At 34.1% G+C, this 14,791-nt stretch overlaps 1 protein-coding gene across 1 annotated transcript in view; it reads left to right on the forward strand.

Annotated features, from left to right (window-relative positions):
• Nucleotides 1–14,791, forward strand: part of LOC111051386 — an 86,263-nt gene that overhangs the window by 44,058 nt on the left and 27,414 nt on the right. The window contains exon 2 of the mRNA XM_022337897.2: nt 5,734–5,847. Within this exon, the coding sequence (XP_022193589.2) occupies nt 5,734–5,847 (114 nt within the window). The remainder of the gene's footprint in view (nt 1–5,733; nt 5,848–14,791) is intronic.

Raw genomic sequence — 14,791 nt, forward strand, 5'->3', positions numbered from 1 at the left:
CATGACCTCTCGCATTCTTTGGTAGTATCTCATACTACCTTTTGGTAGTATCTTCCAATCAGTTCATCCCAACTTCTACAAAATACTCTTATGAATTTACAAGAGACTCATTCTCTCATCTTAGCTGGGTACTCATGACAGCTATTTCTGAATTCACCTTAACAGAATCAGTCTTAAAGCACCACTGGAAATTCGAATAGTGTCAACAAGACACACTTCTGCTCTAAGACCAAACAAGGCCTGTTCAAAATTAGTTGAGTGGTCTACACTTATCAAGAGATCATTCCTAGGAATACTTCATTTAACAACTTCCTGCTCAAATCCTTTGAATAATATTTCTTTCAGGCTACTGCTCTAATATTTTGATTTTCATACTGTAACAGCGAATCTGAAAACTCACATTTTTCCAAGATATGAAGTTTAAGTGAAATTGGAACATCAAATCGTAATTTTGTGAAATTATGCAGAACTTATCCAATTAATTGTAATTCGCGTTAAATATATTATTTCTTTTTTATTCTATTTTTTAACAGTCGAAATTTAAAATTCTTAGTTATTATTGTTTTTTAGTAAGAATGGACTAAATTTTATAAAAGTGAAATAATAACCCTATTTCGGACTTTTAAAATGTTATCTGAATTTGGGAGAGAAATAGTACAAGGAGTATCCTTAGTTTTTCCATTCCGAACAGTGCTTCTCTGTGAAAATTATGAATAAATACAAAAATGAAACATCACAGAATCAGTTCCATTAAAACTCTGATATCTTCTATCATACAAAATTTGTAGCATTCTGATAATCTCAAATAAGAAATCTTGAATTTAAAGTAAAAAATACAACTAGGTATATGAGGCCACAGAGTTCCCAAATCAACAGGATCAATTTTTTAATTCAATTGATGATAATTTTAGAAAATACAAACTAAGATAAATCTATTTTAGTGATCTATGAAGAACTCTGCCATTATATGATCTTAAACTGACACTGAAATTTGGCAAACGCTATAGAAATTCGCACAGTAATGCCTACAACTCGGTAGAGCCGTGTATTACTCACCAACTGAGACAACAAGGAAAAGAATAAACGAGGAGAGGAGGGAGATTAGAGCTGAAGAGTGAAAAGAAGAACAGATAGAGAGAATTGGAGGGAATATTTCAGTAGCATCTATTATTAGACGGCAGACACCGACTGTAGAGGAGAATAGACAACGAAATAGATCTATTTTTCGTCATAGTTTCTTTTTACCTTTTCATCTTTATCATTCTCACTCATTCTTCCTTTTTACTTCTCTTTCTCAGATGCCCTTTTAGCACCATCTCTCTCCTGCAGGGTGGCATTCAAAAATAAAAATACCTTGCGTGTTTAGTGTTGGTGAGAGACGACGCAGCCGTGTCAAAGCGTCAAGTCGTGGTCGTGGCCGGTTCTCTTTCTTCTTTTAGACAAGACGACACATGAGAGCAAAACTAACAAACACACACACAAAGTAAGCGTTGAATGATTTGAAAATTTATCCCGAAAAAACATACACAACAATACAATACTATGCTTTCATTCCTGTTCAAAAAAACATTGAGTGACATAATATTGTTGTCATCCCTAATTGATTATTTCATTCATTACAACCCATTTCATTAGTGCCAAAGAGTTGTCACACAAAAAATGAATAAATTCTTTTGATTCTGATGGTGTCTGTTTTTCAAAGCGTGCTGTCGCATTGGTGTAAATATTTGGACGCTCAGATTATCGTTGACGTCTGTGTTCACATTGCCTTAATTCTTTTCTAATTTAATTTGTTTCTGTTTTGAATTCTTCACTGGTATCAAGTTCTGTCTCATTAGTTTGATACCGCTGGGAATTTTTAGTTTTTTCTTTAGTGTAGAGTTTTATCTTCAGAATAAAAAGAACATTAACCTTGTGTTCTATATAACACAAGTGAGATATAGGCTCAAATTTTTGAGTAGGCCTTCAAAAATTATGTTGATTAGCTCTTTTCAACTGGACAATAATTCCATTGTTGATTGGAATTATTATTCTCCATATCAAATCTTATAGAGCAGGATGAAAATTGATGAAAAGTAGAGATGGACCTTAGATTTACCGGTGTAGGCCTAAGTTACGTTTTCCATGAAATCTTCTTATCCTTCAGTTCGTACAATCTGATGGCAGAGAATTAACATTTTTTTTATCAAATACATAATTATCTGTTCTTCTTGAATTTGAATTTGAATTTTATTAATTATCCAATTGAAGTTCACTTTTCACTCCAGAGTTGATTCCAAATTTCTGAAATTGTGCTCTTTAGTGGAATCATAGATCAACTCTTATTATTTTTGACTTATTTTGTTACTCTACGGTGGAATTTATTTCATGGTAGTCCATTAGGTGCAGAGGTTTCACCACAGAGGAGGGAATGAGGAACACCAAGTATTGCCTATAATTGTGATTCAATTTATATTTGCAATCAACGTCAATCTAGCTTTTGAGTTTGCGCCCAGAGCTAAGCTTTGTGTCACCTGGAAGGTTGTACGGCAAGTACAGAATCCCCTCAACTGTCTGATCCACTCAGCACATTAATTATTCTCGCTCTAGTAAATTGGCCAACTCTATGTCACGTGATATATCCTACCCCCTTTACTAAGTATCTCTTCCCCCAAATGCCCCCACCCTTCAGAGAAGTTCCAACCTTGAACAGTTCAATTTTTCATTCACAGTCCCTAATGATTATCAGAGCTGCCTCTGGGTTGGAGAAGTGGCAGTGCTAGTTATTGATGAGGACAATAGTTGCGTGCGGCTCAATCCTTTTTCCTGTCGATTCAGTAGATACAGTTGGTGATTGGGCAATTTGACAAATTACAAACTTCATATCCTCAATTGATTTGTATAATTTAACTTCTACTGTAATTATAAAGGTGTGATGTTTGTCAATGTAATGTGTAGCCTCTAGAATCTCTCTATCTCTGAAAAATCTCTAGAATCTCTTTAACTATTAATAGAAGCATATTGCACACTGGATGATTTAATTCATATGAACACTGATATAGTACAGTTTTATGACTCAACATACTAATTGTATTTTTAAAATTGATTCAATACCCAAACTCCCAAACACTAAACTTGTAATGCTCTTCATTTCGGCCAGAAGGAGGAAGAACTAACAAAGTTTTTGACACAGTTATGGGTGAAATACTATTCAATAACTCAATCATTATAATCTAAATATATAAAATTTTAATACACGTAGAACTTCTTTCGAAACGGATATTAGTTCAACGATTTCCTACTTGATTTCATCTCATCAATCACCATTAATATCCAACATCAAGGTTTCTCCAAAGCTTTATAATACATACATAATACAACCGTCATAATACGAAATAGTACATATTATTAAACGAAAATCCAAATTAAATGCTGTTTTCCCTGTTGTCAATATTTGCAGTAGCAGAAGTCTTCAGGGTGAATAAATTATTATAACATTCAATTTGGATTTGCGTTTAATAATAATCATTTATTCATTAGCATTTGAATAAAATTGCAACATCTCAGTAATTTCCATACATATTATTCTCACATTTCTCACTCTTGCACAAAATAAAAATCAATCAATCAATCAATCTTGCTGTATAGATTCAAAATGCAACCGTCATAATACAAAATGTTACATATTTTTCCAACATTCCACATTCCTGATGGAAAACATTCTCATCTCATGAGTGCCTGCGTATTTTTCTGGTTGTTTAGTAAACAAAAGGTAGTGTTAATTGGAAACTAAGGAGTAAAGACTAACTGAAATTCACTGAATGTTTGTGTGTTGCGAAAACCTATTGGACCACTGATCATCCTCCACTAACATCATTGTTTTATGTTTCTTTTCTGTTCGTAGATGTGTGTGAATGAAAGTGAAAGAGCTCACCGACCACCCTTCGCAAGCGCATGCGCCACTCATCCGGCGACTTAAGTGCTATTTGTGTGTGCTAGTGGGATACATTTTGCATTTTCAACTTTAATGTTTTGTCACGGACACTAATAACATACTTTTAAGCTTTTGGGATAAAATTATTTGTGGCAACTACCAATGCTTTTTGAAACTTTTGTAGAAACTTTTAAAAAATGTGCTTTTGCGATAAATTTTATAATAAATTTCAACGCTTACTTTGGGAACACTAGTTTTTTTACTTTTTAAGCTTTTCAAATGCACCTTAGCTATATTATTGATTGTTGTGAAGCTACAGTTCTCTTGCTCAGTTTGGATAAGATTGGTCAGGTCTGTCTGAGGAGAGAAATTTTCTTATCGCTACAGTTGCTTGGAATGACTAGAAAAAATTACTTGACATTTTGATAATACAATAATTATCACTTTGATATTAGAATTAAATTCTAATCTAATTATCTATTTGATTTTTATAGTAGAACATTTGAATTTTTCTTATCACCTTGAAAATTCAAATATGAGCGTCAGCTCAATTTGGAATTAGCGATTTTATATGAATCTTTTCTTTTTCAAGCTCTAACAAATTGATCTTTTCTAAAGCTTACTCAGTAGAGATAACTATATCCATCACTCAACATTCTTTCAAGTCAATAAGTAAGGCTACAAGAATTTGTGAATTCTCAATAAATTGATCGTTCTTAGACTAAGTCTTCCAATCTTGAAAGTTATTGAAGACATACATATGTCTATTAGAAGACATACACAACTTTCGAATGCTTCTTTATCTTGATTCCAATGTATTTAGTCTGAATCAATAGTCATTCAAACGCTCTCCTCTGCACTGACATTCTAAATACGAGTAAAACAGTAGACTAACGCTTTTCCAACTGAGCAATCAATGGTATTTTTCCTAAGTGATTGATTTAATAGTCATAGTAGGCAATAGTCATTCAATAATTATATTAAGGACTATCCCCCCTTAATTGACGGCCAATTCCTTTTCAACTCTGGTGCCTCAGGTCTAGTGATGTGAATAATGTAAGCAGTTGCAACATTTTAGTGCTTCAACATAAGATTTTAGAGTACTTCAGAATATCTTGAAAAATCAATACAGTATTTAAGAAAGAGAATCTTACAAGCTACACAAAACAGTATTTTGTATAGAAATAGACTGATCGATTGCATTTAAGGCATTTATTAGATAGATATCCATTTATGAATAGAAATTTATGAAAAGACTGATATTCCAGCGAGATCAACAGCTTTGTTGACATATCTATTGAATCTAAAGAAAACACATTTTTTCGAGCCGAAGAATAATTATTGGCTGTTTTTGAGAGACTACTTTTCCAGTTGCATAATAGTGAGCTAGACAATTTCATTAATAAAAACGACATAACGTATGTTACGACAATATGTCTTAAAGTATCATATCTTCACATTTTTTGAACCGATAAAAGAACTGTTAACAGATAACTGAACCGATATTGACTGTTCTTGAAAGTAGGACTACTCAAGTTGCATTCAAGTGATACATTTATGAACATATCGCAGATGATCTCTTAGCGTTATAATTATTTGGTGGAGTGTTTGTGATGACTAGTGGATTTTACTTTAACCAGAAGGGAATTGTGGATGTAGTGAGGGGATTGGTGATTGGAAATAGCAAGTGAGACAGAACAGAGACAGGATGCAGTGGCGTAAACGCAGCCGTGTCCAGTGTGTGATTGGCTCGTCTAAGCACGCCCTGCTTTTGCGCGAGTTTCGGCTCTTATCACCGCCATCTTCTTTCTATTGTGCAGGACCAGAGGCGGCGTCGGATGCTGTCTCCTCGTCGGCTCAGGGCTTCAGAGGCGGATCAGCTGATTCCGAGCAAGGCTCCAACGATGCGCCCTCAAGGCTCACCTTCAACGAAGGTCAGTGTCAAACTTTTTACTGTGAAAAATCATTAGAAGCATGAGAAAATTTATCAATAAATTAGGATTTGTCGTCATTAATACAACGCAATAGTATGAATTGTGCGTCTTATTCTTATTCTTTTATTAATTCAATGATACAAAATTATTTTTTTTATAATTTGGTGGAGGATCAACAGGCACAGTCCAAAAATGTTCCTCCCACGAATTTCGATTCATTAAAACAGTCCAGAAAATGGGCTATGTTTTCTCCACTTTATTGAATGTTGTCTAATTTTCTGACCAAACACTTGAAACAAGAAACTTTGAATTTAAGGAGATTGAAATCCAAATTAATAACACAATTCCTCTTACTTAGCACTGAAAACTGTAAAGTATTGATTAATTTGAAGAATTAATGACCTGTATGACCTTTTATGACCTGTTCTACCTGTTCTGGGGGTGATCCCAGAAATATCGGACAAGAGTCCGAAACGCTGCATGACAAGTGTATCCCCGGTTTTTCAATGAGCTACTATGTATTAAGAAGTACGGCAGTCAAATCCAAATTCTCAATTACAACCTTTTAGTGACAACCTTACTAAAGCTGGGCTTTCGTTTGTGCGTAAATGCCGTCGTCGACCACGACAGGGTGAGGGTCTCACATTGGCTAGATTTCAATTTGTCTAAATAACCTAAAAGATTATGTTCAATTATGTTTTAATGGGGGATCTTGAGTTCACACTTTTTTATACTTTCAAATGCCAATATGTTGATATTATTAGAAATGTTTTTATTCTTAAATAATATACACAAATAACAAAATTATTTGATCAGCTGTTTTAGCACACTTGAAATTTGGACAATATGAATGTCAACTATGCTTGCCGTCGTCGACTGCGGAAATTTACGCACAAACGAAAATGCACATTTACACCGAAATAGCCGTATTCGACTGTCGAGAATTTCAAGATACAGTAATACTGTATGACTTGATGTACTTCAAATGTAGATTTTCCCAGAAAATAGCCAGCAATGCTAATTTACCGAACATTAAACTATCACAAATTATTTGACATTCTCCAATCTACTCCACCACAAATTGTTGCTCCTCCTATCTTAGTGTTAAATTATCGTTAATATATTGTAACTGAAACAACGAGAAAATTACCGTTATCACAGGCCCACTAATCTACTGTCCACATTTCAAAAAGTTTTGAACAATTCCACACTATTTATATCCTCTTATCTAAGACTGTTATAATGATTATTGGAGTGTCCTATTCGTAGTAAAGGTTTTCCCTGTCTGGAATAGGACATATGAGTTACCCAAAATAGCATTTTTCATACTTCAACTTGAATTACAATACTTTGGGCTTCAATTTCTACAAAATCGTCCGACTAAGTACATAACAGTCTCACAACATTATAATTGAGTTACCTTCAGCTCGTACTCTGAAGCTAGAGTACCTTCTTTAGCTCTGAAGATAAGATTGTTATAACACTATTCTCTTTTCAGTGCAGTGTAGTTTTAATAAAACTGTAATTTAATAAAACAATAGTTTTCCAGGAGATTGAAATTTCTGTATTACGAGTATACTTTATAACTAGATACTGTAAATCCTTTGATTTGTATTACTTGTTTCGTATACTGAAGAAAACATTCATATTTATTGCCCTCTACACTGATATGTTTGGGCTATCAAATTCTGTTTCACCTCACTTTATTGATGATACATTCACTGGACAACCTTTATTTTTGTATAGCTACATGAACGAAAATAATTCAAATAAAATATGGATTTTGATTTGGAGATTATGAGGCGTTTCATTGGACTAACACAGATTTCTTTTGAAACAGAAATTGTTTGGGTGACGTGGTGGGGACCTCTACAATGAAAATGGACTATTCAGATTATCAATAGACCGACAAAGATTCAAGTGTAACTAAAATCGGTTGAAGTTTACTCTGTCTGTCTAATTAGAATGACGCATTCAATTATACTCAATCAGGAAATGAGAGGAGATTCCTTATAGAAGAACAGCAGAACACAACTCACTGTCTCTCCGAGAGTTGAACTCATTTTCGAAAATGTGATAATTGAAAAAGTCTCTCCTGAAAGCCAAGTTAGTTGCTCATCCCCTCTCCCCCACTCTTATGGCTCACGTAGCTTTCATTAGCTGGCTTTTGTCTGCTCTTCGAAAGTAGAATAATGTGACTGCAAGTACACTGTAAAGTCTGGTCAAACAAAGCGAGACTTATCTGCTTTTGTTTCTGGGTAGATTGTGCTTGCACTTAGTGTCTTACTTGTCTGCCCTCATTCAAGCATAATTTGCTCAAATCTATTAATAGTTTGAGATAATTGAAATTGAACCCTCTTTATAGTCTACTCTTGTTGTGAACTTCAAAGTCGATTGCATTTTACTTAAATCAAGACGGGAAAAAATCGCTATCTGAATTCATAAAAACTATCATCAATAAGAATCATGGTGGGTATAATAAGTTTTAAATAAATCTGACAGTGACGCATTATTTTTAACATGAGATGCACTATTTCCTCAAAAATATGGAAGATTTCCTAGGGAAAAAAGGGAAGGTTTATATTTTTAATGAAATCAAAGTGATTCTCCATCTTGTAGTTTTGCAATCTCATCAGATTTGTAATTCTTAGGGAAGAATGCATTTTAGGCTACCAATGGTCAGAAGATTTTTATAATTTTTGACAGATAAAACGCGGAACTATTCAAATTCAAAGTATTTATCCCGATACTCTCACCTAGATGTTTCTATTTCAAAAATATAGACTACACTGAGAATGAGAGTTCTACTTTAACATTTCAACAATCGAAAATAAGAAACAGCATTTGATTGAAATCAGATCTCCCTTCCCCGTGATTGGAAGTCCCATTTATAGAAAACGTATTGATAGAAAATGTATCAGTAAGCAGCTAGTATTCGATTGAACCATTGAGCCCACTTTACATAATTATAAGAATCTTTATACTTTCTAGCACTTTGCAGTATTTATATTATTCTGGTCATTCTGTGTGAGAATATGATATTTTTCCAATCAAAGTGCATGGATTCCTTTTTGAAGCTTATTTGAGATTACAGGCATTTCTTACCAGAAATTATCGTCAAAAACTGGAAAACCATTATTTTCCCACTGATCTATAATAAAATACAATACTACCAGAACAAGGTATGTTACAGTCACAAATAATGCTGATAAAAGAGGCTTTCGTAAAGAAGGATTCAAAACTCCAGAGATAAGATATGAAGAAAATCTATAACCAGCTACAACTGAGCGCTCGAAATCCTATTGAGTTGAAGGCAATCCAGCTCAGTTTCAGTATCACGTTCCTTCAAGAACGAATGGAACATCTGAAGCGAACGGTGAACCAAATGGGATTCACAGCAGTATTGAACGTTTGTATTGCAGAAGATATAGGTATTACAAGGAATATTTAGACATAATAATACCAGTAGTTCAGGCAACAAAATCACTGAGCTGGATAATAATGAAAATTCAATTCTAGCTGAATCTCTTTTTTCATGAAGTTCATGGAAAATGATGTCATAAGCAATTTCCAGACAGTTCTTGAGGGCTTCGTTATAACCATTATGGAATAGGGGTGTCTCCTTACCACTTTAATAAGCAAGGTGCCGCCAGATCGAGTTAAATCCTCAGGTATTACTGGGTTAAATCCTATGAGTTATGAGTTTGAGAAGCCTACCCTGATTACGTATCTATGTTACTCTGATTACTCTCCACTGTGATTAAACTGGGGAATATCATATAAGTTATAATCACATAGAATCCCTAGTGTTGTGATACAATGATATATATAAATATACTATCATGAATCATACCTCAATAAAGCTGAATGTTATGAATATAAAGATTATGATTAAAGATTATAAAACTGATTTTTAGAGTTAGGTTGAATTCAATCATGATAGAGCTACAAATGATGGAGAACTACAATTATATAATAAACTGTTGATTTCTACTTGAAGACGCCTTTAGGTTTATTGGTGGAATCAAAGACGCCTTTTGAGTTATCAGATCTTTAATAGATTCGTGTGAGATTAGAAATACCTACATTATATGAATGGGCAAACGTATTTCTTCTACAATACTCATCTGATCAAGAGTTATATCAATAGGGAAACATTTTCAATTTACTATTAGAAGAGTAATACTCTTGTTTCCGTGAAAGAAAATATTCTTCAAATCAATTTCAATGTATTCCTTTATCATTTCATACACCTCCATCGCCACATCAAGAAACTTTAGGAAAACTTTCATCATTGTTACAATAGTAGAGACGAAATTAGTCGGGAGATCTTTGAGCGCAGACATTTGCTATCTGGTACGATCCAGTTGATACGGAACAAAGTTATCATAGCAGTCACGATAAGCTAATAAATCATTGTAAACTGACTGCTCAGTGCTTCTTCTCTTGTATGAATTAGAGGGCTCTCTATACATATTATATCAGTGAATAACTTCATAAGAGTTCATTGCACATCTCTTGTTGTTTGTACATTTAATCCTAGAGTATAGTACATTCTATGAAAAAGGAATTGAAAAGGAACTATAATATTGCCATTTTTGGACAGTTAATAGATCTTGAGTGTTACTTCTTTATAATAATCCAATAATATTCTATAATTTCTATATAAATACTCTGACACCAGACATGAGCCAGCCAGGTCATTCGATATTATTATTATTTAGTATTATCATAATTTGAATAGTACAGTAGTACTGAACATTGTTATAATAGTATATATACTTGCATAATACTTTCGTCCAATCCAAATCCTCTGAATATATATACAGCAGAGATATTCAGTATTTCTACGAAGGTAGATCCATCTATAGATAGATGGTTAAGTATCTTGAGTAGTATATGATATTGAGTAGCTATATCCAATAAATATGAAGCTATATACACAGCGGTTGAAATCGAACTTTTGCATGATAATAAATTATTTGCAGCCCTGCAGCGTCAGTCCCCCAGCTGAGTGCGAGTATTCGAAGGCGGAAGACATAAATGAAACATTTACGAGGCCCTAAAAATTACGATCGGTCTTGTTTTTCGGCTCTGTGGGGAGGAGGGAGGGGAAAGGTACACCGCTAGTGCATAAATTCCAACCCGAAAACGGATCAAAAATAAAAGTAGGTGGAAGGGAGGGTGCAGCCTACAACATCACGGTCAAGAGTTCATTGGCGCTTTTTTCTCCAATGAGTTGATCTAATAACTTCGCTAGCTTACCTTCCATTATGGGGGATTGGTGGCTCTATATCTATTTATTTATTTGGATATAAAAGTTTTTAATAGGATTTAGTTCCTTCAACATTTTTATCATCATTTTTTCCTGGGCTTCATAACTAATACTGAAAGTAGGTGACCTGACCTATTCATCGGTTTGCACTCATGAAAAATGGAATAAGCTTTTACTTGATCATCCTTTTCTCAGCACTATTATACAGTAACTCCTGCTCATACAAAGAAATAATACTCATATAATTGCTTTAGTACAGTTAATTTTCATCTATAGGTAGCCTACTTCATTTATCTGTACAATAGCTTTAATACTCTTCTGTTGTAATAACAGGGCGTATTAGTTAATTAAAACTATGAATAATAGGGTATATTAGTCAGGGCATGTTCGTGAGTTTGTAAGAGAAGTTTAGCGGTCTTAACCTGATTGGATAAATAAACTCACTAAGATAAATCAATGCTAATACAGTGGAAGAAGCTCACATCCAAGAGCATGAGCTATAAAAACTGTTCCAATAATTATCAATTTATCATGAGCTCAAATGGTACGTGAATATACAGGTATTTGAGTTGTTGGTGCGTGTTATCTCAATTGCTTATCCAATTCGGGTTCCTTGTGAGCATTTTCATGAATTCAAAATTCGTATTATAAATTTTACTGAGAAAAGTGCACTAGGAAGTTGTTTGGAATTGTTAGTAGACTAGAGGCTACTGGATTTTGTTGGAATTGCACTTTTAGCCCAGTCAATGAAGGCAAAAAATAGGCATTTGTCGGAACTAATTAGTGAAAAGCTGAAACTTTGCCCAATGTTACATTAGTATAAGAGAAGTTCCCCTACAAAAGTCCCCGACCCTACCCCTCTTGCTTCCCCCCTCACCCCCTTTTCAAGTTAAAATGTCGATGTTTACTAGAATCTCGATATCTCAGTAACCAATCATCGAATAGAGTTGAATTTTTTTTAGAAAGGTTGCTAATATAATGGTCTACAATAATGGGTCTATGCTTTTTCACGATAAAAATGATAGTTATCCTGATATAAACAAAAACATCTAAAAAAATGAACTTTTTTCAACTAGACTCATTTTTGTTTCCCAATTTACTTATTTGTAAGCAATTTTATCGAAAAAAACTTTGAATGAAAGTTTAAGATCTATTCTTTCTCAATCCAACGATATAAATCTTGCTTACAAAAAATCGGAAATGTCGCTCTGGGAGGGGGAAATAGCAACGCGCTACACTTTTACGCTACGAGCTACGCGGTCCCCTCACATCAAGCTCGCACAAGCCATGCGTCTATTTGAAAAACGAGAGATTCTCAGTTATATTTTATTCTTCAATACTCATAGTTCAGATTGATAGAATAGTTTTTATGTTCAATAGAAAAGTAGCTTGTTTTTGTGGCTTTAAGTTCATAAAATTATATTGTTAGATCTTAAGAGAACCATTGTGACTAGATGTTGTATAGAATGCATAATATGGATATTTTTGAAGATACAAATGCAGAGTGAGGCTCATAGCATAACTATATAACATATAACTATATTATATACAAAAGACTAAGTATTTTGTATGCTACATTTTGACAATACAGTGGTGAGCCGGGCCCATAGAAATAGATGACATCTATTATTATGGCTGGGCTGGGCAGTAGGGGTGCGGCGCTAACGTTGCTCCTCTCAATATTGTTTTTGTTGCTAAATAAAGAAAAGAAACTCGTTCTTTGCATTCTCGTATGAGTGGCATTCTCATCCCTCATGTCAGTTTCAGAGGGAAGTTTGCTAAGTTCGGACGTGCGTGGTAGACTTTTCGTAGTGAAGCATGTGGTAGATTTTTCGTAATTTTTCGTTGTGAAGCACGTGGTAGATTTTTCGTAATTTTTCGTAGTGAAGCATGTGGTAGATTTTTCGTAATTTTTCGTAGTGAAACACGTGGTAGATTTTTTGTAATTTTTCATAGTGAAGCACATGGTAGATTTTTCGTAATTTTTCATAGTGAAACACGTGGTAGATTTTTCGTAGTTAGTGCATTGATGGTGACAATTTTTTCACACAGTTCGATTATGAATTTATTTATTTGTGATCCCTTCTGAGTGATTACACACAAAAATATAGTTTTGTAGAAATATCAGTTCGGCGTGATGTGCTCCTGTTACTCCAAACAAGTTTGAAACAATTAGTGATGGATGAATCGGACTTAAATTGTTTAATTTGTGGTAACAAACTAGATGACAATATTTTAGTTGTGAAGAATGGAATCAATGCTATTTCTGAAGCCAGCAAAAAAGAAGAGACAGTTTACATGAAAAACTACGAGGAAAGAGTACTATTAAATCACACAAGTTATGTAGGCAACAATACACAAGACCTTCGAGTATTCAAGCAGCTATAAAGACACTAGATGAACAAAATGAACCCAGTACATCAACCACTGGAGTTACTCGTAGAACCCTACAGGACAATTTTGATTTTAAGTTGTGTTGTTTTATTTGTGGAAAATCAGCAAATTACAGCTCTAAAATTCCAACTCAATATAGAAAACCATTTCACGAAATAACGACGATCGAGTTCAAAGAAAGTTTTTTACAAAAGTGCAACGTTAGGAGTGACATATGGGGTGAAAATGTAAAAGCCCGACTTCTAAGTGCAATAGACTTAGTAGCAGCAGAAGCGTGCTATCACAAACATTGCTACACAGAATTTACTAAATCTAAACCGATTGAAACACAAAAAGGTAGACCTCAAACCAAATTAGCTTCTACATTTACCTAACGTATGTAACTATATAGAAAACAATGATGAGTACCAATATACTATAAAAGAAGTTCAGGATATTTTTAAATCTTTACTGATGTCTTATATGGGAGCAGACAAGCAGGACAGCTAAGTTGTGGCTGCAGCTTTTTCACACTATAGATTTAGCTCTTAATTTTGTGTATGCTGAGAGGACAGGAGATTGGATTATGCATTTAAAATGCACAACAGATATGCTTCCATATTTCCATGCATCAGGCCACTTGCCTTATGCAAAGTCTGCACATAATTATGCCCAAGAAATGACCAAAATAACTGAAAAACTCTCTGAAAAAGAATTAGATCTTTTCATCAACAAGGGATATTTTACTGTGAAAAGAACAACAAGATACTGGTCAGGAACATGGACAGACATGTGCATAGAGCAATGTCTGATGAGCCAATGAAATCTGTAGGAGGACTCACTCATGGAAGGGGAATGAATGAAAGTACTGTGAATAAATGGATTCTTGGGACACCATACTTCATAAAGATTAATGAAGCATTAGAGGAGTTCTTAGACATTTCTATTACCTACAGTGAACAACATGTTGAGCTGAGAAAGTCAAGAAAACTCAGAGACCAAGCTGATATTGATAAGTTCACCACATGGTTCAGACAACACAATCCATTAAATAAGGAATCTGGAGAGCTAGTTTCATTATCATCTGGTTTCATCAGTGATGAGTCAGTCAACTGTGACCAAGCCTATGACATAGGTTGTGCTGCTATGAAGACAATTGTAGGAAAATCATTTGGGAAACTGACATTAAAAAGAAAGGACATGGTTAAGACCCAACTAGCATACAAATTAGTTAAAGTCAGATCCAAAGAAATACCAGTCAACTCTCAACAGCTCTTCAATAGAATACTCTGTGTG

Source organism: Nilaparvata lugens, chromosome 6 (assembly GCF_014356525.2).
Source record: "Nilaparvata lugens isolate BPH chromosome 6, ASM1435652v1, whole genome shotgun sequence".
Taxonomy (NCBI): Eukaryota; Metazoa; Arthropoda; class Insecta; order Hemiptera; family Delphacidae; genus Nilaparvata; species Nilaparvata lugens.